At 32.4% G+C, this 18,025-nt stretch overlaps 1 protein-coding gene across 1 annotated transcript in view; it reads right to left on the bottom strand.

Moving 5' to 3' along the window:
* The window catches only part of LOC105219445 (uncharacterized), a 255,025-nt gene that overhangs the window by 27,936 nt on the left and 209,064 nt on the right, over nt 1-18,025 (bottom strand). The window contains exons 12-16 of the mRNA XM_054230853.1: nt 16,448-17,144; nt 12,772-12,987; nt 11,020-11,092; nt 10,317-10,962; nt 6,218-6,430 (exon numbers count right to left, since the gene is read on the bottom strand). Coding sequence (XP_054086828.1) covers nt 6,218-6,430; nt 10,317-10,962; nt 11,020-11,092; nt 12,772-12,987; nt 16,448-17,144 — 1,845 coding nt within the window. The remainder of the gene's footprint in view (nt 1-6,217; nt 6,431-10,316; nt 10,963-11,019; nt 11,093-12,771; nt 12,988-16,447; nt 17,145-18,025) is intronic.

The following is an 18,025-nucleotide window of genomic DNA, read 5'->3' as shown; positions in this document are numbered from 1 at the left end:
AATTGATTGATGTTCGATTGGTTTGATTGATTTTTTTTATATATATCATATATGTATATATATTTATTTAAATTGTTAAATTGAGTTTTGTGACGAGTTGAGTTATATTTTTAAATAAGTATATGTATATATATGTTCATATCATATCATAGTGTATAGCGTTATTAAGTAATATGAATGTATATTTATAAATAATTGATAGCATATTTGAAATATTTAATATTGATTTTTAGCAATATTTTATTTCAATTTTTTAATATTTTTTTTTAGAATTTAAGGAAACGCATTGGAGAGAGTGAAATAGCGCATATATTAGTGTTAGAAAAGAGAGCAAGAGATATATATATGTAAATAGAGAGCGTGAAAAAGAGAAAGAGAGAGAGTAAGAGCAAACGAGAGAGAGAGAGAGAAATTTTTTATTGCGCGCAGTGTGAAGAGCAGAACAGAGAACGTAGCATAGCGGCAAACGAGTGAAAATTACGAGTGAACGGGGTAGAAGTGTTAGAAAAGAAGGATAGTGGAATAATAATAAGAAGATTGATCAAAAGAAAATATCAGCAAATAATATCGGAACATGAACAGGGCAGTTAGAGGAAGTATTTGGATCAAATAATGCAAATATTTATGGTAAAAAGATAAGCAACTTATTTTTGAGATTCCGACAAGCCTCAAATAAAATTTAAACTTCCTTCTGAATGATTGCTGAAATGTTTTGGAAGCTTTTTACGTGACAGAAATATGAACCGAATTTTAAAATTGCGACGGCTCATAAACAGTTTTTACAGGTTTACCGTTAAGAGTTACTTTCTTAGCATTCGACTATATCAACTGATCGTAAAGCTCTTATGATTGTAGTATTTCGGCTGGGCCGATCTCTAAAAGTCAGACAATCAATTGAAACTTTGTATAACGTCCTTTATTCCACGAAATTATATTTTTCTGCATGGTAATCTATAATTTGATGTGAATAGAACGTCACTGAGAAGTCTGAAGTTAATGAGAGAGCTTTCTTCCATCAGTTGATTTACACCTTTGGAGGTAATCAGAGCCGGAGAAGATTTTGAATCTTAACAAATCAATTGTGGTCAATAGAATTGAGAAATCTTGAAATGGGCGATCAGTTAGTGAACTAAATTTCTATTACTTTAAAAATGGTAATAAGAAAGTCACTTACTAGCTTCTTCACAGAAAAAAGCAAACGACTGTCGCGTTTGTGCGAACGTGATTGAAATTTTAAGAGACGAAGGGAACTGATACTCGGCTACAAAAATTATTCTAAGTTCAAGCAAAAAAATATAGCAATTAAGTAGAATTGTCGAAAAAATCGATAAAGCTAAGGCAGAATAAAGTCATTCCAAGCAGCATGTTGGTCTATTTTCACTATTTTCACTATTGCAAATGTCAAGCAGATGTTCTTTAAATTGATTAACAGATTTAATTCGAAATTCGGAGAAAATCGAAGATCTCCAAAGTTTGTGAAAGATTTTCAGTAGTTTGACTAATGATTTTATATTAAAATACGTCCTCTGCACTATGTTTATGAAATTTGGCAACAGTGTATAATTTTTGACTCGTTTAAATTTAGGTAATAGTAGAGCTTTAAGTGAAGCGGAATATTTCGAATAATTAATTAACTATAGATTTTGAGCCTAAGCCTAAACTCATTGCTAATGAAATTTGGCAACATTGTATGCTTATTGGTTGGTAAACATTTCGAAAAAAAATATGATAAATACTGATCAATTGAGGCAATAGTACAGTTTTAAGTTAACAGGAAATTTTGAATAATTATCCACACATTTTGAGTAAAATTTCAGCTTAAGCTTTTTGCTAATGAAATTTGTCAACAGTGTATGCTTATTGACTGGTAAACATTTAGAAAAAAAATATGATTATAAATACTTAGCAATATTTTGATTAGTTTACTCCAAATCTTATATATTTTTTACTATTATTAATATATCTGAGAGTTTCATGGAAAATTGGCAACAGTGTAAATTATTTTTTTTTTTTTGGAAAAAGTAACCAAATTTGTTTTGATAAACATTTTTAAAATACAGTATGTCATATAATATACATATGTATATAGACAAAGCATATTAATTCGTCGTAGCTTCTTTTATTTCAACACTTTTTTTTATTAATTTTTGTTTAAGAAAATTGGCAACATAGCTGCTTGGAAGTCTTTGTGAAAGGGTAGTGGTAGTAAAAACGAAAGTATATAGAAACCGCTAGTAGAAAGTTGAAAAATAGCTGAATATTTTTCGAAAACGAAAAAGACATATGGAAAGCTTAAAACTAGTCAATATTTTATATGACTTATTTATTATAAGTCATTCATTATAATTATATAATAGTTTTAGACATTTCTGGTTTAAATATTAATACAAAAAAATGTTGTATTTTTTATCAAAAATATGTATGTGGCGAGTATATATTTATGTAAGTGATTGAGTAAATATGTATGTATGCGAATATGTGAGCGCAATTTGCCATTTCATTTTCATGTATTTGTATGTAAATATGTGGTGCTATGCGTATGTTGCTACGAAATTGTGTTGTTTTTAATAAAATTATTTAAATTGTAGTTTTAATTTTATAATTTTAAAAATATTTTTCTTTCTTTCATAATGAGTATTTTCGGATAGTTTTATAAGTAGTTTAATGAAAAAATAAATTATAACATTTATATCAAACAGTTGTAGTTTTTTTTTCGAAAAATACGACTTGTTGTTGATTTTTTGTTTGTTTTACTAACTACTTTAGGCAACAATGAAACTAACTAACTGGCGAAATTGAAGAATAATACTTTTCACTAACTACACAATTAGGCGTAAATTTTACTGCAATAGTAATTTAAATTTATATGTACGTACATGAATATATATGTGTGTTTAGAGAGATTGTATGTGTAAATAATATAGTAATGCGCAAAATTCTAGCATGAGTAGTAGTACTAATAAATAAATGAATAAAGAAATAAATGGGTTTACAAATATTTATGAGCGTTTTGTAGATTTGTGTTCTAAGTAAAACTGAGACTTTGAGTTTTTTTTAAATATTATTTAATTTTTTAATACTTTCAATTGTTGTTTAAATTATTGTTTTTTTTTTTTTGTACTGTTCACTAACTATATGACCAAAACATATCCCGTGTTACACTAAATTCTAAATCGTCTAAATACGCACATCAATTACTAAGCTAACTAACGGTTTTACCATGATAAAATGTCATACTAAATACTGTAGCACTAAATCGGATTTGTGTTTTGTGAGACATTTCTTTTTTTCAAAGAATTGATTGTTTGTTAAGCGTTTGTACGAGTGAAATAGCTAGAGTGAGCGAAAGAATAGTTGAAGTGAGCGTTTGTTGTTTTTGCTTTAAGCTGTGAGCAATTTACGAACACTCGTGGAATGGCAAGTGAGAGAAATTTGTGTGTGTTTTTTAAGCTTAAGCTGATTGTAAAACAAAAAGAAAAGAAAATAATTTAAATTTTTCGAACTGACTAAGCTTTTACGCAGAATTTTTGAACTTTTAAATATAAAATAACTGAAAAATTTCTGTATTTTATAGAAAATTATTTCTTACAGGTAATTCGTATATAAAACACTAACAAAAAAGAAATGAATTAATTTTTATTAAATTATAACACAATTTTTTTCATTAATAAAACGCTTTTTCTTTAAAATGAGTAGGTTGTTAATATTCACTTACTACATTTATGTTTTTGTGAGTGAAAAGAGATTGCTAAATAGGTCTTTAAGAGTAATAAGCAAGGTTTAAGTTTTGAGAGCAATAATTTCTTCAGAAAAGACTATACAATTTAGAAGATATAATAGGGAAACTATAGTCAAAACTGTAACTATGTATCTATATACAGAAGCTATTAGTTGTTTGGTGAGAAAAGTAACTAAGTTTTCTTAAAATTTTCGCCCAAAAGTGATTTTGAAAAGTCAGGGAAAATTGGCAACATTGCATAATTTTGCACATATTTAAATAATTCAAATTGGTTATAAAAAAGTAGAAATCAGTCATTGTTATAGGCTACTGAATGAACAGATGTGTAAATATTTTGGCGACGCTGGATTGAAAAAAATTATTCTATATGAAAATTGGCAACGTTGTGGATTTGAATATTGAATCATCATTGGTCCAACTTCTGTATTTTTAATGGAAATTTACATAATTTTTTTGAATTTGTAGCACATTTTTCATTAAATAAAGTTAGGTTTAGCGATTATAATCTTGAACCACAAAATTTATAAACAAAAATATTAAATTTTGAATATTATGGATTATTTCTAAAAATATTTTGTGATGAAATTTGGCAACGATGGGCTGTCGGTCACTAAAGGAAATGTATAGCCTTGCTTTGGAAAAATTGTGTGGAATAAAATATGAAAATCGCTCATCATAATTATATTGTATAAATAAAAACCTGTTTGGGGAAATTTGGCAACAGTTGAATACTATTTTTTGTCCATTTAATGTATATATATTTGCTATTTTTGGGCCGATATTGTGCTACTACGGTTAATATTCGATATTCAGATAAATATTTTTTGCTGTTTATTCAAAAGTCTGCTGTTGAAAATTGGCAACGTTGCAAATATTTAGAAGCACTTAGAGCGAAGGGAGTTTCTTTGTGGCCAGATCGAGCTCTTGACTTACGAGTTTTAAATTCTTCAGATGTAGAAATATCGCTCTGTGAGGGTATTTAATTAATATGAGCAGATACATTTCATATTGGTTTATCTTGATGTTTTACTATCCTAATTCATGAGATGAACTATGAAAATAGTTAATTATCGAAATCGAAAGAATTGAAAGAAAGTCTATTAGAAATTCTTTTACTACAAATCATTATTCTAATAAATATAATATGGATATGAGGGAGAGGCTTTCCAAAAATAATTATTCGTTGTATGGGTCTTATTATTAGCTAAGAATTATTTAGATCAATATTTTTTAAAATATTTTTTTTTAATACTTCTTTATTTATTAATTAATTTTTATATAAATAGACTTTAATTATTTTCCATTGACTATTAAACGAACAGTAAGTATGCTAACTATAATAGAAAAAATCTATATAGCAAGTAATATAATATTTTAGCTAAAATTTAAATATACTAATTTTAAGAATTTTTTTTTAATAATATTAATATTTTTTCTTTAAATTCAAATAAAATTTAAATTTAAATTTTTTTTGAACGGATGATTTATGATAAAAATGTAAGACATGGGAAAAAAGAATTTGCATATTGAGAAAAAGTTTGGCAAAAGAGAGCAGAATAAAAGCTTACCAAGAGAGAAAGAATGTGAGCAAGAGGGAGTGAGCTTTAACGAGTAAAAGTGCTTAGGTGGGGCTACATACTAAGGAACTTTTGAGAAGAAAATTGCTTTTAATATTAGCAAAGGGGATGGAAAGTTGCTAGGGTTTATTTTTGAAGCTTGGGGTAAAATTAAATTTTTTTTAAAGGCTAAGAAAGTAGTAAGAATATTAGTAGGCAGAAAAAAGAAGCTTAAAGGCTTATTCTTTTGTACTTTTTATAATTAAAAGTAGAAAAGCGCTAAGGCGCCGATATTAGACGCGCTTAATAACATGAGGAAACTTAAAAATAAATTAAAATTTTCGAAAAATACTAAATTTTTTATAACAGAGTTGTATGGTTACGAATTTGTTTTGAATATTCAAGAGTCTTATGAATGTTCTTTTATGCTGAAAAACGTAAAAACTAAATAATTTTCTTCTTACTAATTTTTTTAAAATAAAGACTCGATGAAATTTATATAGATAAATAATCGACAAAATTTTTGTAAAAAAATGTTCGTTGAAATTTTTATAAAAAAAAATTTGTATGATTTGAACTAATTTTTTTGTATATTTTTTTTCTTTAAATATACTGAGTTAGTGTAGGTTTTTAGTTTTGATCTGTGTTAGAAGTGTTATCTCTTATTTGTGTATTTTTTAAATCATTTGCATTCGTCTGCTTTGCACTAAACACCGCCTCACATAACTGTTTAGTTCTAAATATTTTTTTCAAATATGTTTTTTTTAATTAAAATTTTTTTTGTGTTTTTTTCACCTCTATTTTGTTATATGTTTTAGTAACTAAGTATATATATATATTTTTTTCAATACTTTCATTACTTAACGCTAATATAAGTTTTAATTAAATTGGTTGTGTATTCAAAGTGTAAACGAACACTTACCTGAATATGAATATGAAGAGTACGAGTAGTGAGAAGAATACCGCTACATTGTCCATCGTGCGCAGCATAACGAATAGTTGTCGTCGCAAATTGGGCATGAAGCGCACCAGTTTGAGTATGCGCAGTAGGCGGAATGTGCGCAGCACTGAGAGGCCAGAGCCGCCACCACCGCTGCCATTGCCACTGTGGAATTGTTGAAAGATCTCTATGACGCTGTAAGGGGGGAGAGATTTTTTTAGAATTTTTTAGGAAAGTAGTATTAGAGACACTTAAAACTGTTTAAAAAAGGAATTCATAGTATTATTTTTCTTTTTATTGAGGGAGTGATTCGAATTCTCCTACTATTACAACTAATACTCGAGTTTGGCGTAGTCTGGGTAATCAAAACAGATACATCAAGTACATGAGTAAGATTCTAATGATTCTAAGAGCTACTCAGTTTTACCAGATTGTTGGTAGTGAGAGTTCCGTTGTTTTCTTTGAAGAGCTAAGACTCAACTGAGCTCAGCGTGCTGCTAAATTTGAAGCTTTTCGAGTGTCCCACTGATTATTTTACAATCTCGAGGTCCTAGCGAATTAACTTATCACATTTTTAACGAGCCCAACGGGCCAAGGAACTTTACTGTAATTGCCCAAAGTGGGATCTCTCTGGATCTGATATAATCTGCCTAAAGAGAACTTCATATTTTTAGAGAAAAACTGAACTCTTGTTTTGATTTCATTTTTGGTAGAAAATCCTCCTTTCTGGAGACAAATTGGCAAATATTTATTTGTGAACTCTGGATTTAAGTTGTTGGAAATGATAATATAGCTAAAAGATTCATCTGAATCGGGTTGTGGAATATTTTATCCTGAGATCATTACATGTTGTAAAGACCTTGTCATCTGTTTCAAGAGTTCTACACGGTGTTGAGTTGTAGCAATTGCTTTTAGTGCCCAAATAAGAGGTATAAGACTATGGTTTCAGTTAGAGTTTGGATTAACTCGAAACTCTGCTTCAGGAGCGGGTTTCGGGTATATCAGAGGCGTTTGTAGACTAAGCTTACATCACTGTAGTGTTATGGATATACTCAGTTCCGGAGGTAGGAAGTGTTTTTGTTGGGTCTCTAGGTAATATTAGTAAATTGTTTTTGAATTGGCCACCAGGTATATCCGGGTAGGGTTGTTGAAATTACGCATTCTCGAAATCAGATCGGAGCTTTGTGAGACTCTCAGTTGCAAAAGTCTAGAGTTTAGTATAACATATGTAAAGAAGTTTGAAGTTTTGTTAGTCACTGAGCCGCAAAATGTCGGGAGTTTGGTATAACCTAATGTTACTTCGTTGAAAAGTTATGATTTTTTTTACTTACGGAATGGGGTGTGCTCTCAATTGAGCCTCTATAATCACACATTTTAATACATTTCTTAAAATGTTTACCTTATCTTATAAAGCAGACTCTCAAGAACACACCAACTCTTCGCATTTGTATTGAAATACTATTTTTGCTTTACGAGTCTCGAGCATGAATCAACTGCAAAGCTAGTGAATGAGTTTTCCATCGAAAAATATATACATATATACATTTCGTTTTCTATGCTAAGCAATAAATTTCATGACTATGCAAATTTTGTAAAATTCCTACTGACACACACAGTCGTACAGTCCCTTACTCACACAAGTAACACGCGTATTTGCTTGCAATGCACGCCTTCTTCTATACTATATATATAAATCTGTGTGTATGTCGCCACGCTGACTGGCGGAAAAGCGCACGATTTTTCCCCAAACACCACAATGCATGGTGCTGCCGCTGCTCATGCAAATCCCTGCTACTTTGGCGTGTTGAAGCAGTGATAATTTCACTGTTGACATACGATTGCCGAAGATTTAGATTGCAGCGGCGTGAAGCGACACATGCAGCCAGCGGTGGCGGTGATCGGTAGGGTTAGAGGGGAGGTAAACCCGTACAATCACACAGTAATTTGCGCCTCGCTGTCAAATGTTTGGCTAAAGTTACACTACTTTGTTGTTGGCGTTGTTGTTGTTGGTTTTCTGTGTGTGTGTGTGCAACAGGCGCAAAGTAGTCACCAAAAACTAGAAGAATCTACCAAAAACCAACAAAAAAAAGAGAAATGTGAAAATGGCGGCAAACGTAAGCATTGAAGCGTTGCCGAATGTGAAAATTGCTCTTGCTGCGGGAGGCGTGCCACACACACACATACATATGTACATATAAAATGCTTGCTATGTGTGTGTGCGCTTAGTGTCGCTGCAGCAGTCAACAAGTTGAGAATATGTTAACGTCGCGCCAGTAATAAATTGCCGCGTTGCCAGCATTCAGAGGAGACCGAAGCTTTGCGGCAAGGCGCAGCAGCATGCGAACTGGCTGGACGCTTGAGGCGCAGGCGATGACATTCAAGTGACCAAGCGTTGTGTTTTTTGTTGTTGTATTTTTTTCTACTTTTTGCATGCCACATTTAATGGTTAGCAAGCAGTGGTTTTGTGGTGCCCAAAATATATCTATATGTCTATATGTATGTGTGTCTCTATGTATTTGTGTAAATTACTTTCGTCTACTTTCTACATTTGTTTGTGTGTGCTTTACTGTTAAATAGCTCGAATTTTTCACATTTCAAATTAACTTTGTGCAAATTGTTTGCATAAAGTTCAGCCGCATTGCAAGTTATACGGTTGGCCGCACATGGCGTATGAGTAACATTATAAGTGGCACGTTTGTAGTACGGGCTATTCACATTATTTAGTCGTTTGTATGCGTATTTTGTTGGCCGGACATGGCATATGAGTGATATGCTAATAAATTTTGCTGCTAAAAATATATGAGTGACTTTTAACAAGGCAGTGGCGGCGTCTTGAGTGACAGTTATGGCTTTTGATAATTAAGAGCTGTATGGCCCTAAATGGAGTACTTTTAGTTCAATATTGGCACTAAAATCAGTTTAGTTGTAGTTTTTAAGGATTGTTTAAAGTATTTCAAGGTATACTATATTCATACGTTCTTCAAATATTATATTTTAGTCTATTTTGATGCAGTAATAATATATTCATATTAATTTAATTTAATAAAACATTTTATGTAAATTTCAAAAGAATTATTTGGTATTCTAAAGGTCCTTTCCTTCTCATATCATTGAAAAATTACTTTTAGAACATTCTTAAGTCGATTTCTAAGTGATTTTTTGATAACCTGATGGTTTCTTTCCTTTATATATCATACAAAAATCCACTACCCTGACACGTCTTCTGTTTAAGATATAGTAGATAGTTGCAGTGACAAAAACCAGTAAGTTTCGTGTGGAACTAGTCTACGGGATCTCTTTATTATCGTTCATTTGTCAAAAAGAGCGCATTAATTTTAAATTTTGTGATGCCTAGTTTATTTCTCTGCATCCTTACATCATCTACACTTTCGAATCGGTTTAAAAATAGTGGAAAACATGTGTCCGAGCTCGTCTCATGAATTTGATCGCCCGGTTTTGTCATGGCCCATTTTAGACTTCAGACTCAGCTGTCTACCAAAAGGACTATTTAACTAGGTTATTCTCAAATGATTAATTTTGCACCCACAATATCTATGAGCGGAAGTCTAGCGTCAGCTCTGAAGTAGAATAGACATTGCTCCACAAGAGAACCAGTCTATGGAGATTCTTAGCTGAAGGGTTCCAACAGAAAGAAACAACGTTAGTGTAGAAAAGCCTCTTTTTTAACATAGACTAAATTTATTAATTTGTAATTGGATGGAACCTGGAGAACAGAAGGAATCTCCATTTGGGGTATTTTAGGGGAATTTATGCTGATAACTCACAAATATGAGAGATTTCGCATTGAAGTGCCTCTCCTAGGCAGAGCACGCGAAGTCGAGAGAAATTTCATTATTGGTACTTTGACGGAACTTGGAGAATGGAAGGGAACCCCTATACTTTTATTTGAGGTTAAGTTATAGTGATAACTGTCTAAAATGAGGGATATTGCCGAGTGCTCGAAAGATCGAGAGGATGTAATAAAGCCTTACTTAAACGGGTTTCACGAAGAAAACTTGTGAAACAAGCTCTCATACTTCTCAAATCTAAAACTAAAAATTTATAGCCTCTAGTCACTCACCTGAGTATCACAATAACACCATCGAACACATTGAAACCATTCGCAATATAACGGAAAGAACCCTCCGCCACCACCTTCAGCAACATCTCCACAGCGAATATCGCCGAGAAAACAATATTACTCTTCTCCACAATGGCGGTCAAGTAGTCGGGCTGCTTGTGGTACTCAATACCCATGGAGAGTGTGTTAATGAGAATGGCCAACAGTATGCCCTGCTGAAAGTATTTATGATCCACCAGCAGTTTTATATAGCGACGCATCACACCGCAAACGCGCATCAAACAACGATAAATACTAATCACCACCTTAATCGGCTTCGAGTGTTGCTTCTTCTCGCCCAACGGTGACAGCACATTCTGATATAAATCATAGCAGCACGAGTAGTCTTCAATGTAGTTGCCTGTTGTTGTGTTGCCGGCGGTGTTGTTGCCGGCGCTGCTGGTGACTGCCGCCAAAGCGGTGCTGTTGTTATCCAAACGCTTGCATTGACGATCACCAATAACCAGTGAATTCGTTTGTTGTTGTTTGATGAGTTGGGTCTGCTGGCGATTGTGTTGATTTTTGAGCGCCTCAGCGGTGTGCGGATCACAGCGCGCCAATGAGTTGTAAAACGATTCCAACGTACTCTGGCCGGTGGGTAGGGCCGCTGAAAAGGCCACAGAAAATGCTAAAAGCTCTTGACATGTCATCGCGTCGTGTATACCGAGTTCGGAGCAATCGGCGTAGGGATTGGCGATGGTGCTGCCGCCGCTATTGAGCGTTTGGGGGAGATTAACCTGCCGGGGGGGGAGAGAGAGAGAGAGAGGATGAAATATGAAAAAATAGCAGCGAAATGTTGTAATGATTTATTTTGAGCAAAAATCTGTACAAATTTAGTGGGTCAAGCACTAATTTACGTAATAGCAGCGCAAAAAGGTTGAGATAGTACTCATTTTATTGAAATGGAATTAAATTAAGTGAGCATGTGATGTCTGTTGGTGTGGCATGATGCGATGTGATGTGCTAGTAATTGAAATAAAGCGGGTAGGTATCATATGGTGCGTCGGAATATGTTATGATTTGGTATAATACAATATGATCTGTTGCCTTTAGAGGAAAATTCATATACTGTGCTTGGCTAAGGTTATGATGTAAAGGGATGGATGCGATAAGACGTCTTGCGAGGCGTGATGCGATTTGTTATCATATGATTACTTGTATTTTGATGAGTACTACGTTTGTAAACCAAATTTATATGATGTGATGTTGGAATATATGATGTGACATCACGTGATGTGCCAAAATGATATGTGATCAACAAAAATTTTACACAGAAAACAGAAATGTAATAAAAGTGTGATATGTCCTAATTCTCTTAGAAATAAAATTAAACGCGAGAAATTCTTATATTGTGCTTGGCTAAGGGTATGATGTGATGGAAAGAATACGTCATGACTTGATAAGGTGTGCTGAGATGCGATTTGATGTCAAATGATTCAATGTATTATAATTAGTACTACGTTTGTAATGTAAATTTATGTGATTTGATGTTGGATGAAATAATGTGACGTCACGTCATGTGGTATGATGTGATGTGATCTAAAAAAATTTTGGACAGAAAACGAAAATTGAAGGAAAAAGGAATGACATTAAATAAAATAAAAATGACGATTATTAAATTTTCGGAATGCCGCGATATGATATAGACTTTACGTGATAAGGTCTGATATGTACTGTTTATATTTTTATATTATGTCATTATATGATATCTGACTAAGTGAAGAGATGTCTTTAAAAACATGTAAAATAGGTATACTATATATGTATAGTGGTTGAGAAAGTGGAATTATTAAAATTAATATACTAAGTGATGTCATGTGATATGTGATGTGAGAATCATGTGATGTTATAATGATGTGATGTCAAAAAAAAAAAAAATCAAATTTAACGGGAAACATATTAAACCTGCGTTAAAATAAAAATTATGTGATTTTTATGGAAGTGATCTCAAGTGATGTGACGTCATATGTTACAATACGATGTGATTTAATATCAAACGATATTAAATAACGCGAATTTATGCAAATTCATATAAAATGCATTAAGAAAAGTTTAAATTTGTATTATCTTTCGTAATTTTTATTAGTTAAAGATCAGAGAAAACTATTTTATTTCAACTATAATAAACGAAAATGGAGGAAAAAGCAGAACACAAAATCTACAACGACAATTATGAATAAAATTTAGCAAATTATGCAATATTATATATTTAAAGCAATTCCGCTTGAGGCATGAAATAACTATGAATTTAATGAGAGTAAGAAAAATGCATTAAAAAAGAAGTCTGAAAAAGCTTAAGCAGTGAAAGCTTGCGTTAATAAAATGCGCGTAAAATCAACAAAAAAAAATCAGCAATAGAGTTATGGAAAAGAGTTGGAAATGCGTATTTCCCACCTTCCATTTGTTAGCGACTCACCTGCCATATGCTGCCATCACCGGCCTGCGTCATTTTCTCCGATGAGCACACTCCGCCGCTCTTCTCAGCCACATTGGTTGTCGTTGTGCTTGGTATAGTTAACGGTTCGCTAATTGCAGGCGGTGTATGCAGCAGCACATATTCGTTGAACATCACCGACGGACGACGGCTAGCCGATGTGGGTGGACTGAGGAAGCCCGACGTGCAGGGATTACTCTGCGGAGGGAAGGTGGGAGAGGAGAAAGAGAAAAAAACAGCAAAAAAACACAAGTAAAGAATAAAATGAGAAATTAAAAAATGTACGCGGAAAAATGGTGAAGAATGTGGGTTAAATATGTAAGAAGAAAATGTGGATTAATTACTTTTAATATTTTTTTTTTAACATTTTTAAGAGAAAACTTTTTTACTATAATTTTCAAGATACCATAGCATATGAATAAAAAATGTAAGCTTTTAAACTTTGAGCTTTTTACTAAATACATATTTTTGTGTGTGTTTAGAATAAATAATTTTAACGGTAAATAATTATATTTTTAGGTTATAATTTACATAGAGTTGACGGCAGCCAAAGAACAGGGACTATTTTTCGTGTAGTGTTTTTACTATTTACAATTTTTGTTCATCAAACTTTGTTGGGACTTTTGGTGTGACTGACTGACTTTTGGTGTTAGCGTAAAACATGTCAATACGTGTTCATAAAAATATTTAGAAAATATAAAACAAAGCATTTAAATAATACAAAAAGCAGCAAGTTGTATATTTACAGTGGTACAAAACGTTTCAAAATTTGCGTAAAAATTTTAACGGTAAAAATTAGAAATACCAAAATTTACAATTTACTTAATATATATCTATATCTATACCTTGCCCAAGTTTCCCAACTGCAGCTAAATTGTTACGTAATCGATACAAGTAGTTTATGAAAAATATTTAGAATCGGCGACTTCTAATATGTAAATAAATGGCATAAAGTCTGTTGGTTGTGTAGCGTTTCTTTTTTCTAGTTGTGTGTGCGTGTAGAAATTTTCTCGTGTAGAGGTAACTGTTTTGAGTTTTGTAAGACTCATTTCCGCTTAATATTTATGAAAAAGTATGTTGGGACCCATTTTTTTGATAATATCTGTTTTGGAGTTGCTTTTCAGAATTTTAAGGTTATGTGTATTTTTATAGTATATACAAATTCGGGTGCTGCTGTTTAGTTTTATTATGTTTTGGTGTGTTTTCTTATATATATATATATTTTTTTTTATACAAATTTTTAAATAAAAAATAGTTTGAAGGCACGTTGATTCAAAGGAAGCGCTGAGCCCTTTATTACCGCTGAGGAAGACAGGAGAGATTAGGAGACTGGGGCAAACGTAAGACCTCTCAAATTATAGAAATAAAATATCGATACAAAGTTATCGATAATTAATTTTTGTATCATAAATTATCGATAATTATCGATTTTATATTCGATAAATTATGATAAATGTATGTTGCTTTATCACAATAATGACAGAAAAAAATTAAATATCGATAAAAAGTTACCGATACATTAATTTTTCTGTCATAAATTATCGATAATTATAAATTTTATTTCGTTAATTTCTGAAAAAATGTATGTTGTTTCATATCGATACTTATAAAGTTATTTAAGGGGCGGTATGGGATAAATTTTTTTAAAAAATCATTTTTTTTTATTTGTTAAATGGAATGTACAACTATTGAAGAATGTTGTCTCAAAATTTCAGCTCATTCGGAGAAAGATGGAAGTCACCACCGGCCAAAGTGCTCACGAATATGTGAAAAGATTTGACGAATCCCAAAACTTTGAACGCGTTTTTCTCGAAACGCCTTTTCTGAAGTCGGTGTCCACGATAACTCAAAAAGTTATGCACCGATCGTATTGAAATTTTGCACACTTGTGCAACATAGAATTGACTCCCAGCCAACGGTCCGATTTTATTTATTTTTTGCTTCTATTCGATTTTACAGCCACAAAATGGCGCATTTTTAGGGCTAAAAACGTACTTTTTACCTTCACCGGCCGTTGAAAAAATGAAAAAAAAAATGTTTCTTTTAAAAGGGCACCGTTGGCTGGGAGATATACTTCTAAAGAACTAATTTTTTTTTATCCCATGTGTTTCAGATGATTCTATGATCTTATATCCGGGACACCGCAATGTGCGGAATTCCGTTGAGTGCCTACTTCAAGTGGCTGCAACTTCGTTGATTTTCGACATTTTGTAAAACTGATTTTTTGTAAAAAATATTTGAAATGTCACTGAGTAATATGATAATAAAACTATTCAAAAATATTCAGTAGTTTTCTCAAAAAGAATCTTCAAAAACGCTTTTTTTTTGGGCCGTTATCCCATACCCCCCCCTTAAATATGGCGTTTTATCAGTCGGCATTAAAAATTTTCAATAACTGCATATATTTAAACCGATAATTATCGTTAAATGTTATCGATTTCGATATCGGCAGTACCCGAGTAAAATTGTTACATCTTTTGGAGATTTATTATTACTAAATCTAAACGAAATAAATGTCATTAATATCATAACTATTTCGAAATATATCGATTATTTTCCATTAAACTGTAAAGCTGTGAGAAAAGCGAAAAAAATTGTATATGCATAATTGTCTTAGAGAAATATTTAATACAGATTTTATTTAATGCTAAAAATAAAAAAAGTGTGTACAATATTGTTGATGGACAAAATAAGATATGTAAATAATACTTGTGGTTAAATATTATATATTTATTTTTTTCTCAAATAAAATATCTTTGATTTATCAGCAATGATCACTATTAAAAATATTTTTTTATATTTTGTATTTTCAATATTTACAGTAAGTTCTCTTGTGGATTAAAATTTATTTTGCCGATGTGTAAAAATATTTATAACGTTAAATTAATAACAATGAACGTCATTAAAAACAGTTAATATCCATCACTATAGTTTATTATTCAGTTAATCGAATTTTTGATTTATCGATAAATTTAAAAGTCGAAGTTTTTGAAGAAACCTGTTTTATATATGCATATCTTAGCAGTTTTATGCAGTCTAGACATAGAAAACTACGATTATCTTTAGGTATGTGATGTATGTGATTGGCGTTGCAACCGTTTAGCTGGTTATAGCCGAATCGACGATAGTGCGCCACCTCTCTCTCTCCTTCGCAGTTCGAGTTAAGTATAATCGATATTTTTTGTTATCGAGATTGAAATATATTTTGTGGATCGGTGAAAGTACTTATAATAGTATAACACTAAATAAATAACAATAAACGTTCCTAAAAATAGTTTATATCCATTACTACTAGTTCATTATTCAATTAATCGACTTTTTCATTTATCGATAAAATTAAAAGTCGATATTTGGTAAGAAACCTGCATTTTTATGCGGTCTAGACCTAAAACTGAAAATATCGATAACTATAATCGAAATTTTTTGTTATCGATTTTTTAAATATCGATAAATATACAGAATTTATAAATTTTGAATTTAAAATAGCTATGCGGATTTTTTATTAAAAAGACACTCTCCAACCTCCGATAATTATTCAAAATCCTTAATTAAGTTGTAATTTGTTGTTGCTACCACAATTGAATCAACGTGCCTCCAATCAAGCAAGTATTTAACAAAAGAGTAAAATAAAATATTTTTTCTACTGAACAAAACTCACAATTAATTGCTCCGAATCAGCATTGGAGGGAAATTTCAGCAAAATTGTTTTCTGCTGTCCCGCCGGCTGTTGGCCCTGTCCGCTCAGCGTCTGCTGCTTAGCCGCATCCGGTGTCAAATGATTCGATGATTTCTTCAAATTTGAATTGCGTGTCGCAGGCTCCAATGATTGTACAGAATTCTCCGAAGATGAATGTTGTTGCGGTTGTTGTGCTTGTTGCTGTTGTTGTTGTTGCTGTTGGCCGACCACACTTATATTGTTGTTATTGATATTGTGCGGTAAACCCGTATTGGCAGTGCCATTTATAAGCGGTGTTGTTGCTGTTGTTGCGGTGCCACTTGCAGGCAAAGCAAGTGCTGCTGTTGTTGTTGCAGCTGTTGCCGTTGGTGGTGGCGCTAATATTGTGCTAGGTGTTGCTGCTGTTGTTGTCGCCTGTTGATGATTGCGCGTGCCATTCGCCACTGCGGCAGCGCTGCCACCAGCGCCACCATTATTGTTGTTGTTGCTGCTGTTGCTTACATTATTATTGTTGGAATTCAACGGCACCATAACGGTGATCATCTGATCCTGTATGCTCGACGGCTTGCGATGTCCATATTTGGGGCACTTCGGGTGATGGCATTTGATGCGCGACGGTGAGAATGTCAAATTGTCGGCGTTCGGTAGGAGACCTTCGTTGCGTTGTTGTTTTTGGTATCTGTTGCATGTGTGGCATGTGTGACAAGTTGTTGTTGTTTCCATTGTATTTGTATTTTTTGTACACATTGTTGTTGTTAATTATTTTGTCGTTGATTTATGATAGTTGACAGTTGACAGTTGACATGTGATGAAGTCCGTGTGTATGTTCGTTTGTATTTCCGATGTGCCGCACACGCGCAGCAATTTGTTGACATTTGACACACATATTTGTCAGTTGTGCAAATTTCCGCGTCAGTTTATCGCCATTTCATTGTGCATTGTGTGCGTCGCGCGCCATTTGCATGGCATTTCATGTTGCATTGTTGTTGTTGTTGATAGTGGATTTTTTTTTATTTTTGTTTGTTTATTCGTATGAAAGAAGCATAAATAGAGAGCAGAGTGTAAATATTAGTGTCAAATTGCATTTGAGTATTTATTTCAAAAATGTGTTTTTCTCCTCTCTTTTGTTTGAGTATAGACTCAACATGCCTGACTGATTGACTGACTGGCTGACTGACTTGACTGTTTGTCTACTTTTGTTTGTTTTTGTTTTTTTTTTTAGTGTATATGTAGCAAGTGTCGGTTTGGTTTTGCGATTTTGTGATTTCTATTTGCTGATTTCACACACATACAAGCACACAAAAGCGGTGGAGTATGAGTGGTTTTTTTGTGAAATGTGTAAAGTTTTGTAATGAAATGTGATTTTTAGTAGTTGAAGAATCCTCTAGACTAGCTAAGAAACATTAAAAATGTGTTAAAGCTACGGGTCCGAAGACGGCATTAAATTTGAAATCACAATTCAATTTCGTATAGAAAAAGAGTGTGTTTTGAGGATATATAATATGTTGAGAATTAACCGATATCAGGAGTTATTTAGAGTGTGATGGAGGCATATAAACT

This window comes from Zeugodacus cucurbitae, chromosome 5 (genome assembly GCF_028554725.1).
Source record: "Zeugodacus cucurbitae isolate PBARC_wt_2022May chromosome 5, idZeuCucr1.2, whole genome shotgun sequence".
NCBI lineage: Eukaryota > Metazoa > Arthropoda > Insecta > Diptera > Tephritidae > Zeugodacus > Zeugodacus cucurbitae.
The sequence above is the reverse complement of the archived record's forward strand: the minus strand, read 5'-3'. Positions and strand labels throughout refer to the sequence as shown.